Source organism: Parus major, chromosome 21, assembly GCF_001522545.3.
Source record: "Parus major isolate Abel chromosome 21, Parus_major1.1, whole genome shotgun sequence".
NCBI classification, from domain to species: Eukaryota; Metazoa; Chordata; class Aves; order Passeriformes; family Paridae; genus Parus; species Parus major.
The window spans coordinates 3,705,010-3,719,746 of NC_031789.1; the positions used below are offsets into that span (position 1 = coordinate 3,705,010).

A 14,737-nucleotide genomic window follows, 5' to 3' on the forward strand; every position below is an offset into this window, starting at 1 on the left:
TGCTTTTGAGAAACTCCAGAGCTGACACAGACCGCAAGGATGTCCCAGACCTGGAGGGCTCCAAAGCAGGCACAGGGCTCTCAAGACAGCCTCTGGCCTCAGGAACCCTGTGCTCCAGCTGAACACATCTGAATGAATCGATGAAAAGCATTTTAAAAAATATGCTGGACTTCAGAGTCCAGGGAACTGGACTGAGTGTGACTCTTTTTCCACGGAGTTTTGCCATCTTGAGGGGACACTGTGACCTGGACCAACAACCCTTTCCTGCTCCAGCTGTGTTGGTGACACATACTGGTCCCATACACTTGCTCAACACCATGAATCTGTAACACATTCAGCTACTTTGCTGAATAAGGAATGAACTGGAACATGCAGTGCAGGGCTATAATACACTGTACTGTCCCAGGCAGTCTTAAAAAAAAAAAAGGCAAAAAAGCAGTAGCCATGCTGCCGGGTCTGTAGCAGAGCAGGGCTTCAATGAACAAACATGCAGCGACAGGAGCCATGCGGTGACCAGCTGCCCGACACTCAGCTGCCGGCAGCCGAGGGGAGCTGGAGGAGCAGGCAGCAGGGATGTATTGCTTTCACTTCCTCCCTTCCAGCGTTTCAGAGCATCACAGCCAGCCCGAAGGCTCCAGACTCGCTCCCCCTATCAGACTGGGTCCCTCACGTCCCTCAGGCAATTCTCCAAACCTTCAAATCTTCTCTGCACTTTAGAGAAAGGATGGCAAATAACTCGTTGTCAAGCGAAAAGGAGAATGTCAGTGTCATGCGAGCAAAGCAAGAACGCCAGAGCACATCGGGATGTCAGTGAACACGCGACTCAGGCCCCCAGGCAGCAAAGGCAGAGAGTTTCTTCCTATGCTAAATAATGCTCAAATACAGTTTCATAATTGCATTTTTTGAATACTCTCCCAAGCTGTACCTGAGCCTGGAATCTGCAAAATGTGGGTGCTGGCTGACTCTAGAGAGCAGGGCAGTTCTGCCATGCCCCTCCAGACAAGCCTAAGCACATGGAGCAATTGCTGCTGGCTTTTTCTACCATGCAAGTTCTGGGCTTCTCCCAACAGATTGTAAATAGAGAATCCTGTTGGAACCAAAGCCCAAGATAGCATTTTACATTTCCAGTGTTTAACTTTTTCTTCTTTCTCACACCGTGTCATTAAGTGTTTACAAGGATGATTAATGACTGCGGCTGCCAACTGTTAACGAACGGCATCTCTGTTCAGAGCTGCAATCCGGTGCCTGGCAAGCGCTGTGCAGAGACAAGGTTACTCCAACATCCTTGAGCCCCAGCACCCCAGGAAGCTGCTGATTCCCAGACAGAAAGCAGTGGGATGCATCTCCTGCAGACAACGTATCTTGCTGCCCAAAGTGACTAGGCGGGCAATGAGGCACCACCCTCACCGCCTCTGTCAGGGGACACAGGAGCTCAGTGGGGCACCTGGAGGGTGGCTCTGTGCCCTGCTTTGGGAGCCCAGCCCCGCTCCAACTCCAATGGAAGGTAGCTGAGATCCAGTACTCCCAAAATTCTCACTCAAGGTGCACTGCCAGCACAGCAAGCCAGAAGCCTTTGCTCCATCCATTCACTGAAACCAAACTGGATCTGCATTTCACAAACCCTAAAATGGTTCATAGCAAAGAACAACTAAACCCTTAGAGTGAGGAACTCCCTCACAAGCACAAAGCACTGCAGAACTTTCTGGCAACTAACTCATTTGTCTTAATGTGAGAAATCATATAAAAGCCCCATCTCTATCCTCTCCCAGAGCCAGAGAAATAAGCACAATGCACCTTTACAGGCATTTCAAAAATGTAAATCTGTAATTAAATTGCTAAGCTTAACTTAAGATTTTCCACCTCTGGTAAAAAAAAATTGAATTAGAAGGAACACTTCCTTCAATAAGAAATATAAAACCGCTATAAACTTGATTTAAAACAAGATGACATCTTGGTATGGAAATGTATTGCCATCAAACATTTCAGTTGCAAATGCACGATCCGATGGAAAGCAAGTACCTCAATAACGCGTTTGAACCATTTTTAAGTGCTCCATTTCTCTTGCTGCTCATCACGTGATTTTACTACGTGTAAAGTCATCCACAGCCCACCCAGCTCTCAGAGGACAGTTTCTCCATCTCAACTACTCAATCCAGAGTAACATCTGACCATTATTCTAAGCTGCAGACGTAAGTGCTCAGAAAAAGTTATTTGCGGTGTTCCCATGGCGATGCTCTACCCTGGCTGCTCCCAGACCTCTGCACCAGCATCACTGAGGACCTGATGGAGGCACAGTAACTGCACATGTCCATCCTGCTGCCCACCACCCCCACAGCTGGGAACACCCGTGTGCTGGGCTTCGGGGCACAAGAGACAGACAAGAGCCACGTTCAAGTTTCCTTGAACCATCCCCAAGGCAAAGGAGCACAAAAGGGAATGCTTAAGGGTTTCGGAAGGGAGTCGGGTTGTGGCTGGGTTAAGGGGTTTGGCCCCCACTACCCCTGGGGATGAATCTCACACCAGTGCCTGCTGCACTCACACTCTGCAGCTCATGGCAAGACTCGACATCCATGACTGCCCAACACACACCATTTGGAGGGAGGACAGCATTGTCACACATGTTCAGATCTTGAAGTTTTTCAGGCATTTCCTTCCTTTTCCATCTTTTACTAAACCTCCCTGTCCAGGAGGCACCTCTCACATAGCACCAGAGATTCTGAAATCAGTACAAAAATTCTGGAAATACCACTGTATAAAATACATCTTTTTCTCCTCTACTTTACAACTTCTGTCTTCACTAGCACAGGCAAAGCACCTGTGTACTCAGATGAAAAAATTTATTCCCTGAAGAATGCCTCAGGAATGTAGTCCAATATTATTATTCAATTATAACCTAAGAAAAATTCAAGTTTTATAACAGTGCACAAAATTAAACTTTCAGATTGGGGGTGGGGAAGGCAATAAAATCTGGAAGCTCAGCTCCTTCCTCCCCCATAATTAACACAAATTTCCAAGACTTCATCTAGGCATAAGACTCTGTCTGTTTCTATTTCTCCCCCCACCCCGAGCTAATGGGGCCAAAAAAATCTCTGGCCACAAGAAAAGCTCTTTTTATTTAAATCATGCAACAGGGACACTGTACCAGCCACACCACACAGGCTGGCAGAGTCAGCACAAGCTATAACCCATGGACAGACCCAGCTCCACATCCCCATGGCATAACAGCCTCAGTGAGAAATTTGTGAAGATGGGATACAAATGAGGGAGAGGAATCTGACATTCAAAAAGACAGACAGGGGCTGGGTCTGATTTTCATGTCCCAGCTGATGATCTGTGTCTATCAGCATACAATCCATCCAGAATTACAGCACCAGACAATCCCACCCCAGCAATACACTGGTGAGCACTGGTAGAGCCACTCACTCCCCACTCCCTGAAACACTGCCACAACCATTACAAGAACAGCCAGGCTCCCAAATTCTGCTCCCAACCTAATACACCACACCAAGCATCTCCACTTTCCTGCTTCTGCTCATGAATAATAACAATTTTCAGCTGCATAATGAACTTTGCCACATCCTGTACCCATAGGAAGCTTCACACACCGGTCCTAGCCAAATCCACATGTGCAAGTGTGTGCACAAAGCTCTGCACTGGGGACAGCATCAATATTAAAGTGACTAAATCCCACCTCAATCAGCTCTTTCCAGTAAGAGGGAAGAGCATAATTCTGTCACAAACCTGTGCAGAGCTTGCTTTCCCCCAACTGTGTTTGTCCAAACATCATCTGTCAGAGCCACTGGAATTGCCACTGCTCCATGCCCTGTCTCCATTAGTACAAACACTACCACAGAATAAATCACAACCCATGTTTTCTACAATTCACATTTCTATTCAAATGACCCAAGACAATAACACCTACACAAAAAAAGCCACGGCCAGCCTCAGTGAGAAACTGCCCCAAAGACCCGATTCACTCTATCACAGTACTGGGTATGTTAAAAATAGATACCTGATTGTAACTTCCAGACACCAAAAAGAAGATGGGTAAGGACTCCAATTTTGAAAAATACACACAGTCACTGACTGCTCTGTGATTGATTCTATGCTCAGCTAATACATACACACAGAAGTGAGCCGTGTTTGATCCTGCAACTCAGCTGCCACTTGCAGGTGTTAAACTCATGAACACAGGTTCTGTTAACAAGTTTAGATCTACAAATGAGGGATCAGTCAGCTCCCAACAAGCAGACACTAACTGGAGTCTTACAGTCATTTCTCCAAGTGGATTGCCTCTATTACTAAGTGATTCCCATAAATAGGGCACAGCTACACTAAGACAGAGCTACTAAAAACTAAAACTACACACTGTGGGTACTGCTATGGGACATCCAGCATTGCTACACAGCAGGAATAAAGCCTAGGGATTGTAGAGCTACCTGAGTTGTTCTTTAACTTCATTTTGGCACACAGAATTTTAAATACTTATTTTTTATTTAAATTACCCCAACCATAATGCAGAATCAGGTGATCTGTGACCAGCATACTCAGGGTAAATGGATTCCAGTAAAAAACACCCAGTTCTGGGTTTCCCTTGCTCTTAACGAGATTACTCAGACAGAGGTAAGCTGGTTATTTCCCAGGACTCTATGTGGCAGGAAAGAACACACACCGCATTTTGGTTCAGAAGTCTTCATGCACAGGAAAGTAACACTTTATTCACTGCAATATAAACACACCTATCTAATTTTAAACCAGTTTGAAACGGGTCATTAAGGTGATATGAGATTTGACTCTGAGGCAAGTCACACACCCATGAACCATAGACTCCTGCTATATTAGCAGTCAACTTCCACATTTGCCTTCAAGTCTCACTTAAAGCTCACTTTCAGCATGTACTAGGACTTATTATTTATGGAACAGGTTCCAGAGCCAGGGAATTCATACCCTGTAACTTGCATGGCATGGTCTCACAAAACAATCCATAAGCATTAAAGGAAGCTGGTACATTTAAGAATAAGTAAGAGATTTAACTACCTCGTTAGTGTTCCAGCGGTGCCTCTCTTTCGGTAAACTTGAACATTTTGGTAGACATTCAAGCAGCTTCTTCGGTAAAAAGATTTTTACATGACTGCCATTGCTGTTCCCATGATCATCTAGAAAAAAAGAGGAGACACATGATGTACACACAGGAGAATGGGTGGTTCGACCAAGAGACTCGAGTGATGGCAAGACTTGGAAACCACCCACTTCCCCTGTCCAAAAAGAGCAATTTGCCATGGCAATAAGACAAATAAGCAGCTTTCTGTTGAAACTGCAACTTTATTTCAGAAATATAAATACAGTTTAATTATTTCTGGTTGCAAAGTTTTAGAAGAGCCTTGATGGATTTGGGCACAAGGAGCCTGTGTGTGCTTACCTGTGCCTATTTTAGCTCATTATTTCCCTCAGTGGCAAATTTTACAAGCAATAGCAACAAAACACTGTAGAAGCTGTGACCACAGCAGCACGACCTGCCAGGGAAGTCATAAATGAAGTTCACACTTGACAGGATTTGCAAGTAAATAAGCACAGAGCCCCAGCACCTGCTATAATTTTGTCAAGCTGCAGCAGAAATGCAACTCAGGGTCTATTAGTTCCTTTAAAACTAAAACATGCCATACCTGATCAAGCCCAAGTTACTTCTATTACCATACACAGCTCAGAAAGTAAATGTATCTCTTCAACATGAGAGTGAGAAAGAGGAATGGAAATTTTCCTACCTCACCATGCCCAAGGGTGTCAAAAGCAGAAATACTAAATAATACAAATTGTTCTTTTTTGATTGCTAAATATGTAGAATGTGCATCAATTCCCCTTAAAAGACCCAAGTTCCAAAAGCCCTGCAAATCCACACCAGCCTGCAGCAGTCTCAGCAGCAGCACCTAGAAGATGTCTCTCAATCACCCTTTAACACCATCAAAAGAATCAGAGCACCCATGAAATGCATGTGTTTATCAACCAAATCAGTCCCCACAGGAAAGGGAAGCGGAGCAGCAGCATAAGAGAGTCCAGCCACAATGCAGAACTTTATCAGTTCTCTTGCCAAATACACCATATCTGTCATCTTCCACCATTCTCATGCATCCTGTGACAGATCCTAGGCAGTGCTACACAAGCAGTAGAGGTACTCACTGGCTTTTTACCCCACAAAATTAATTTATAATCATTTCCCACTTGGAAATGCACAGAAAAAGGATATTAACTTCATTTTATACATCTAATCATTTTATGTCATAAAACACATGCCAGCACTACGATAAAATTCCTCTGCAATTCCATACGACACAGACTTTTCGCTGTGACCTGCAGTGAACCCGACATAGCCTGGACCACGATCATTCTTAGAAGTTACTCAGGAATTGCAGATACTTCACACCAGCAGCCAGACATCCCTGGTATTCTTAAAGCTTGATTAGACTCTTGGATGTGTCAAGTTCAACAATATACATGCTGTTAAATCAACTGCTCGTGCAAGCCCAGCAGATGAGTTTACAAGATAAGCAGCGATGTGTATGATAAACGTGAGCTGCTCTGTAATTTACGAGTCCTGCGTGCTCCCTGAGTTCCTGGGAACTTTACTGTGTGGCTGTGTCAGACTAAATCAACAGCATTGCCACTTCCCAGCGTCTTCCTGGGCAAGGAGCAGCCTGGCAGGATCGATCTCTGCTGGACTGCTGAAGAAATCAGGAAGAGAGTGCTCTCCACGACGCCATTCCAGGATTTCTATCTGGATATTGAGTATTTCAGACCATGAGTCTATGGGCCTTTTTGACCACATCCTTTCCCCAGCAGATGCTCTGCATGTATGACTGTCACCATTATTTCCCTGCACTTGGGCCACTCAAACCCTCACAGACACTCAAGTTATGATACCTGGAGTTAGCCACAAAAACACAACTTGCCCGTGGCAAAAACCAGAGCCAGGCAAGGCCTGACATGCCAGCAGCCCCCAGCCATTTCCAGATCCACCACCCAATGCAGCCAATACTCACTTCACAATCCCTGCATTCATTTTACACCATTTCCATTTCTCATTCAAAACACTGCATTGCTCTACATTCAATTCATTAAGGCACAAAGTATTTTACAGCACACATTATTGCTTTTATCAGCCAAACTACATCCCAGTTACATCTCATCAGCTTATTTTCCATGGGCACATTTTAATTGACATTAATTGTATTACTTCCCCTTACCTCCGTATCAGTCAAGCCCTCTATCACTCATTCCATTATTTTGCAGGGCTGGCAGACCTCTAATTATTCAGCTCGTTTTATTAACTTTCTTCCATTGTCATCAATTATCAGTATTATTAATCCAGAAACTGCCTATGGATAATAGAGCCCTTTAAAATGTTTTGGTAGAAGTTGTTAGAACTTGCTGACGCTAAACCTTCCAACTCCCGTTGTTAGCATCTCCCACCTTCTGTTATTACAGCAATGGAAGGTCATTCTCACCATCCTGTAACACGACTACATCTCATGGATGCCTCCCTTTTCTGTATTTAGCAATGGCATTTCCTCACTCCAGAAAATCCCCTATGTGACAAGCAACTGCCTCCTGCCTCGATCCAACCATTTTTTCATTATGGATTCCTCAAGCCATGTAGCCAGAACACCACACAACCATCACGGTATGGGATGCAAATCCTAAATCCAGTGACCTCTGAACCAGGCCTGACCTTGCAAAAGGATGAAATAGGCCAACCAGCTATGAGAGTGAAGAACCCATAGCCCCCAACAATGTACACACATTTGCCTTCAAACTTGCTTCTCAGCCCTCTGGAATCACACAATGTACTATGTGGGAAGAGCAGCCCAAGGAAGCTGGGAACAGAAGAGGATTGATCACCCAGGGGCACTGAGGGTACTGGGGGGACAAGAATTCCCATTCTTCCAAATGAACCACCACTTTCCTGGTCCTGTTCCTCACAAGAAACACCACAACATCTTTAAGGAGGTGGAGCAAACCCAGCCCTCATGCTACCCCTTGGCTAGAATCAAATCTGCCTTTGCTAGTGCAGCTGATGAGCCCATCCACCACCATGGAGGCCCCTGGTGAACGCAGAGGAAAAAGGGTGCACATTGCTCCACAGCCCTGCTCACCCAGCAGTGCAGGCAGAGCACCCAGCAGGCAAACTCCTCCATTTATCACCAACTAAAATTTCCTCACTAGCTAAAAAACAGGAGCTGCAACTTCCTAGCACTGATTTGGTTTTACTGTGCAAATCCAGATTTTTACTTGAACTCTCTCCTTATTTATTTTTGCCACAGGTGCAACTAACAACACCGAGATCTGCAAATCCATCCAGTGTCAATAAAAAGTGTCTGTGCAAGCAGAGCCACACTGGCACGGGGAGGATTTGCCAGTAAAGCTCTATCAACACGGGGCTTTTTAGTGCAGAGCTGGCCACAGCTCAAAAATGTTTCCCAAGGCAGGCACAGCCACAGCTGAGAACTCAAGTAAGGAAGCTACAGACTAAAATATAGCAGCCTACAATGTGTCCTGTTATAATTCAGGATGAAAATGCAAAATTTAAGTTCCATTAGCAATCTTCAAGATTACTTATTAGCAAACCAGAAACTCGTGTAGAATTAAGAAAGTGTAAGTATTATAAAGTTCATGGAAAGTTCCACATTAATTATACCACATAAACCCTTCGTCATTTTATGGGTTTCTTCATGCTCCTTGCACTTTATCCTCCCAAGGGATGCACCATGGGCCATAAAACTTTAAAGTGCACAACAGCAAATCACAGAGAGCCTGTGCTCTACCCCCACTCTCCAAACAACCCCCTACCCCCTTTACTTTTTCTTTAACTGGTTCTTAAATCTTTGGTGATCCAGAAGGTGAATTTAGACCTGCAGCCCCATTAACTACCACAGTTTGCCTATATAACATGCAATTGGAAAATAAAGAAATGGCCAAAAGGATGTTGATCAGCTGCTGATCTGCAGACAGGTCTATACTGGAAATAAATAACACAAGTAAGCTATAAATTCACAAACACAAGTTTTATAAACCCATTATTATGAAATAATAACTTAGGGCTGGCCATCTCCTTAACTACCTCAGGAGAGGGAAGAGGTGTTTAAACATTACAAATGGACGCTTTAGTACAAAACAAATTATCAAAATCCCACGATCATCATTATTTGGGAAAGGGGCAGGCATCCAGCTGATCCCACCACCACTGACCAACCACCGAGTTGCCAGAGTTGCAGTCCTACAGCACACAAGTGACACCACAAAACCACAGTGCACAGAGGTCACCATAGTCACCCACCCAGTCACTCCAGACACAGACAAATCCAACAAACTCCATCTGGAAGAAATAAATGCAAAGAATGACTCCAGACCCAAACAACTGCAGGACTGCCATACTATTTCTCACAATTGAACATTAATCCTGGCACCTTCCATCCATAAAGAAGCAGCAACAGAAGCAAACCCAACAGCTCTTGGTCTGTTTGCTAGAAATATTTGTATGATTACAGTAGCAAATCTCTTGGCAACAAAAGCAGATTTCTAAATATCAATCAAGGGTGGCTAAGAGAAGATAACCAGGTCCAGCTCTGCAGTGCTGCTGTCTCAGCAGGGCTCCACTGGATGCCAGCACTTGGTCAGACACTGGCTGAGCAAATGCATTTCCAGTCTTCCAGCACGGGATGCAGCCCAGAGCTGAGGGGAGGACATGAGGAAAGACTAAGCAGTGCAGGCAAAGGTAAAAATGTACAACAGGAGCAAGAGGCCAACACAAACCCGCGTGTGTATGGCCAGGACTGCTGCCTGCATGGAATAAGCGAGGAAGGAAAAAACCCAGAAAGGATAAGGGGGGAATCACAGGAATGGTGGCAATATGAAGCATGAGCAACAAAACAATTTTCCTCTAGAAGTTACTGAATCTAGCCTTGGTGTGGTGGAATATTTGTGATAAATACTTTGTTGCTATGACAAACTACAAACAATTCTAAGAAACACAAATATAACTAAAGCTGCTGCTGTGCATCAGTGGTCCAATTCTCCCCACAAGTAACATGCTACTCCCAAGTCCCTTTGTCCTTTTCATATACCAGAAAGTTTCTTGACATTTTATAATTAAATTCAGTGTGAACACCAGTTAGGTATAACCGCAAATGGTGGATTTTGGGGAAGAGTTGAGAGCCAAATTTTCCCTAATGAAGGCCCACACACTGGCTGAGGGCTGGGTGACACAACCAGCTGTTTATTTCTCTTGCCATACGCTTAGTGCTCTGTGCAACACTTCCAGCACTTTTGCTTCCCCCCCCCAGCAAAACAAGTCCTTCTCCCACCTAGGCAGGTTCCAAGCACTTGGTAATGGAGCAAGAGGAGAATTCCTTTACAGTCAGAAGGTGTACACAAAGACCTATTCTAAAAGCAAACTTTGGGAGTGTTCAAACAGTACAGTCACTTCAGTCTCTCCTTGCAGCTCCTCACGTTACTTCCTGACTTTCACCACTTGGTTGCTAAATCTGACAAGTGTACCAGAATGATGAAACCACTCACCATCACCACCAACTCTTTGGTTGAGACATGTCATCAATTCCTTCACCCCTTGGTTTTCACTAAAATTACATCATCAAATTCAATGGCAATGAGACCATGAGTGGTGGATATTACTGACCAGGTCTAGCAAAAATTAAACCATCTCTTTATTCAGTTTATAATACTACAGATGTTCTCAACACTACATTTCCCAGAAGTCCTGAAGTATTGGCTAAGGCCAGGGCAGTCACTTACTCTGACCCTACATGCTGGCAGCCACCAGCCACAGATATTTTCACTTCTTTCTTTTTGTACCATAAAGAGTTTGACTTTGGAAACCTACCTGGAGAGCTGGTTGGAAAAACCCAGCCCCCTGAATCGAAGTGTGCTATGTGAGCAGGACAGCAAGCGCTCCATGTCCAGTGAGAACAGAGTTTGCTCTCATTCACCCAGTGCTGTGACCGCTCCTCAACACGGAGTGGCCCTTCAGCATTGCCCTGGAAATAGAGCTGGTGCTGTACCCCAAAGGACTGGGGCTAAGACAGGCACCAGCACCCGCAGGCAAACCTGCCTTTCCAAACCCATGGGGTTTAACACAGCACTAACACAACACAGGGCTGCCAGGAGCCTAGGAAGGCGAAAACAGGACACAAAGTGAGGGGAGAAAACAACAAAGCAAAAACTCAGCAAGGTGTGGAAGCGGAAACCAGGGAACACCAAACCTGCAGGAAGCTGCTGGCAGCACTGCATTTCAATTAACCAGCCCGGTATTCCATAAGCACTCCACCCAACCTTGCTTCACTCCCTGGCAATGTTTGGGTTTGCTGGCTGGGGTTTTTTTCCCATGTGGCTTATTGAAGCAGAGACAGAGGGACACTGAAAAAGAAAGGTCACATTCGAGCTCCCTCTTTCTGAAGGCTGTCTGGACAGAGGGAGGATACCTACTGCCCCTTCCTCCAAACACGTCCACCTTTGTAAGGAGTTCTTTGTAAGAACCATTTAAGACCGCTAGTAATGTAAGGTCACTTAGTCTTTAAATACTAAATTTGAAGATATTCGTTTTAACTACTTCTACAGCATCGTTTCACTACATCATTTTCTGATACAGGAAATGAAATCTCAGTTAATACATTTATAGGAAGGTATCCTGCATATGTAGCTTTAACACTGACATAAATAAACCAAAAAACCTTTAAGCCAAAGTAGTTGTGAAAATCATTAACAGGAAGAGATACAGAATTAAATTTAAAAATCAGAGTTTTAAACAAGCCCTAAGCTTTATATCGGGAACAACACAATTAAAATACCAAAAGTACTCAAAAAACTGACCTCAAAAACACGTAACTCTTGCTGTTTGGAAAAAGGGAGTGAAGCCCATTCCCTGAACCCGTCCTGCTGGCTGACAGCCCATGAAGAGGGTCTAGAAACTTCACCAGGAGACAGTTTGTTTTCAATTCTGACAACAGAAATGTTGGTAAAATCCCAGCGCTGAGATTCAGCAAAAATTCTGGGGCAAGGAATGGACTGAGCGGAGCATCAAATGCTGCCTCCTCCCCGCGGCAGTCCAATCCTGCAGCACACAATCCCGGCCATCAGCACATCATAAGTTCACGTTTGTTTAAGTAATAAAACCTCAGGTAACACTTTGGCAGATGGAAGTAAATATCTGCTGCTAAACAACCAAATCAGGAATGTTTTGTTTTCAAAAGGATGTTGCTCCCCAAGTAGTCCCTCCAAAGCCATTAACATCTGAGGCTCCACTTGCCCTCTTCAGTCAGCCCACACCACCAGCACCCTCTACTCAGGAGCTGCAGGGAAAAACACCACCTCCTCCTGCCATCCCACCTATGACCCTGCTTCAACTAACAGACAGAAAATTCAACAACCACACATAACTGAACTCAGCACACAACAAAATTCCGGCCCCCTGCGCCAGCCACATGCAAAAACACATGGGCACTACTCTCTGCAAAGCTCTTGGTTAGAGGTACCCGGCTGTGAGAACACGAAATTTAAAAGGCTGTCCATATACATTCTTACCCTTTTGAACTTTAAACTAGAAAAAGAAAGTTTTCAAAAGGACACCCCCCCGGCTTAGCACTCCTGATCAAGTTCAGAGCTGTCACAGCTGCCAAGATGGCACCACCAAGGGTCAGTCCTCCCAGCTCAGCTCAGATGCACAAAACACAGCAGCAACTACAAAACCCACAAACCCTCTGCTGCAGGATGGCAAGAGCCGCTCAGTCACTGAACCAGTCTCATCTTGCCTGGGGAAACCAGAAAAGAGGAAACTCACCCGAGTTCTCCAAGCCGTGGAACTCTCTCCTGCAGCCAAGGGACAGTGGCGCCAGCCTCATTCCAAACCTCAACTCCCGCAGGGGATCTCCCGCTGTCCGCGGAGCACAAGAAGCCCCAAGGGCAGCTCGGCAGGGAGCTCCAAGGCCAGGCAGGTCTGCAGAGCCGTGTGCTGCTGCTCAGAGGCTCGCCGCTGCTGCACCGCGCTGGGGGGATGGAGCAGGCGGCTCCCCAATGAAAGCAGCGCTGCTCCGCAGCCGGCCCGCGAGCTGCCATTTACATCCGCTTTTAACTCATTGAAGTAACTAAAATATACAGCAACTTGTGTTCTCTCCTCCAGCACCTGCACTACTGGTGAAACGCTCTGCCTGAATCATGCCTTAAAAGCATTCCCATTTAAGTTTCTGACAGGTGGAGTTTAGGTTTAAGGAATGAATGGTTTATATGTCGTCTCCTTGAAAATCCACCGCAAAAGTAGGTCAGCGGGGGAGCAGCTCTGTGACTTCGTACGAGAACACCCCGGGCGCCAGTGCCGAGCAGGGGTTGCTCCGCTCCCACCTCCGCGCCGCTGCCGTGCAGAGCACGGGCACAGAGCAGAGACAGCGCCGGTCCAGCCAGCGGAGACGCCGGACGGCAGCGCCGGGCACAGCGGGCGTCTCGCTGGCAGCTCCTGTACAGCCCTACTCCAGAGAGCAAACACGGCTGCCGACCCATCTCCTCAGCAAAGACACACTTCACCCGCCCCTTGAAACCAGCTACCACGACCAAACATACAAAAGTTGCAGTAAATAACAAGCGGAAAGGACAAGTTACCTTCCCAGTCAAGGAGCACTGACCTGCCTGGTCCGTAGAGCCGCAGTCTCACAGGGCTAAGCACACTGAAACCTGTGCTTTACACAGGAAAAATCCATCACACGTTGGCACAAGAAACCCGAAAAGTGAATCGAACCCGACTGTCCTTTGGTGACAATACTGTCACCCCCAAGAGAACCAAAACGTCACAATCTGAGCCAGGAAGTGCAGGTGAACGCTTGCCCTCTCCTCGCTCGCACCCCTGTTAGCCAGGTGGCATTTTACTACTTCAGTGCAGTTACTCATGTACTTCAACACAAGTGAGAAAAGAATGAAGCCCCGACATCTATCAGACCAAAGGAAAGATCGAACTAATGGATTTGGGAGCATCAAAGAGATTAGTAAAAGATGAAGCCAACAACACTCAAAATCACCTCTACTACTTAAATTTTAGATTTTTGCAGAGCCTTTGAATTTCACGGCGCTGGACACGACGCAGTCAAAACTCAAACCTATGCCCAGGGGTGCTCTACAGCCACCAAGAAACAACGCAAAAAAATATATTCCCAAAGCAATCCGAGAAAAAAATCCAGACAAAAGGTGGGATAAAAATCCTTGTATTCTATGAAGGGTTTTCCCAGTAAAGAATACAAATGGGTTCTAGGCGAGAATGTACATCTGCTGTGGTGGATAAATAAAAAAAAAATCCCTATTACTTACTACTAAACACCGTTCCTTGAGGTGCCCAACTACAACCAGGCGAAACCCTGGGGTGTTGGCACGTTCAACCGGATTTAGGCAAGGGATGTGAACTGCCCTCCGCTCTCTCCTCCCGCCCCTGTAAGATGGAGGCGCCGACACCAGTACCGGCCGCGACCACCCGGCCGGCGGGGTCCGGGGGAGCACCGCTGCCCGAGCCGGTCGGGACAAACTTATCTCAAATAATGCGAAATACCCAACCCGCCTCCCGCCGAACCCGGGCCACGGCCCCGCTCCCGCCGGGCTGGGGGCAGGAGCGGCGGCGGAGCGGCGCTTCCCCCTTGCGGACGCGCCGGCCCCGCTCCCGCCGCGCCGTCAACTTTCGGCCTCAGTCGGGCGCCCC

The 14,737-nt window shown here is 46.2% G+C and overlaps 1 protein-coding gene across 6 annotated transcripts in view; it reads right to left on the minus strand.

Moving 5' to 3' along the window:
* CAMTA1 (calmodulin binding transcription activator 1) overlaps positions 1-14,737 on the minus strand; it is a 234,801-nt gene that overhangs the window by 206,336 nt on the left and 13,728 nt on the right. For 5 of the 6 annotated variants that reach the window (XM_015648182.2, XM_015648185.2, XM_015648186.2 and 2 more), the window contains one exon: positions 5,038-5,156. In XM_015648182.2, coding sequence (XP_015503668.1) covers positions 5,038-5,156 — 119 coding nt within the window. Of the gene's footprint in view, positions 1-5,037; positions 5,157-12,844; positions 12,972-14,737 lie in introns of those variants that run through there. The other variant, XM_015648184.3, reaches the window with a different exon arrangement.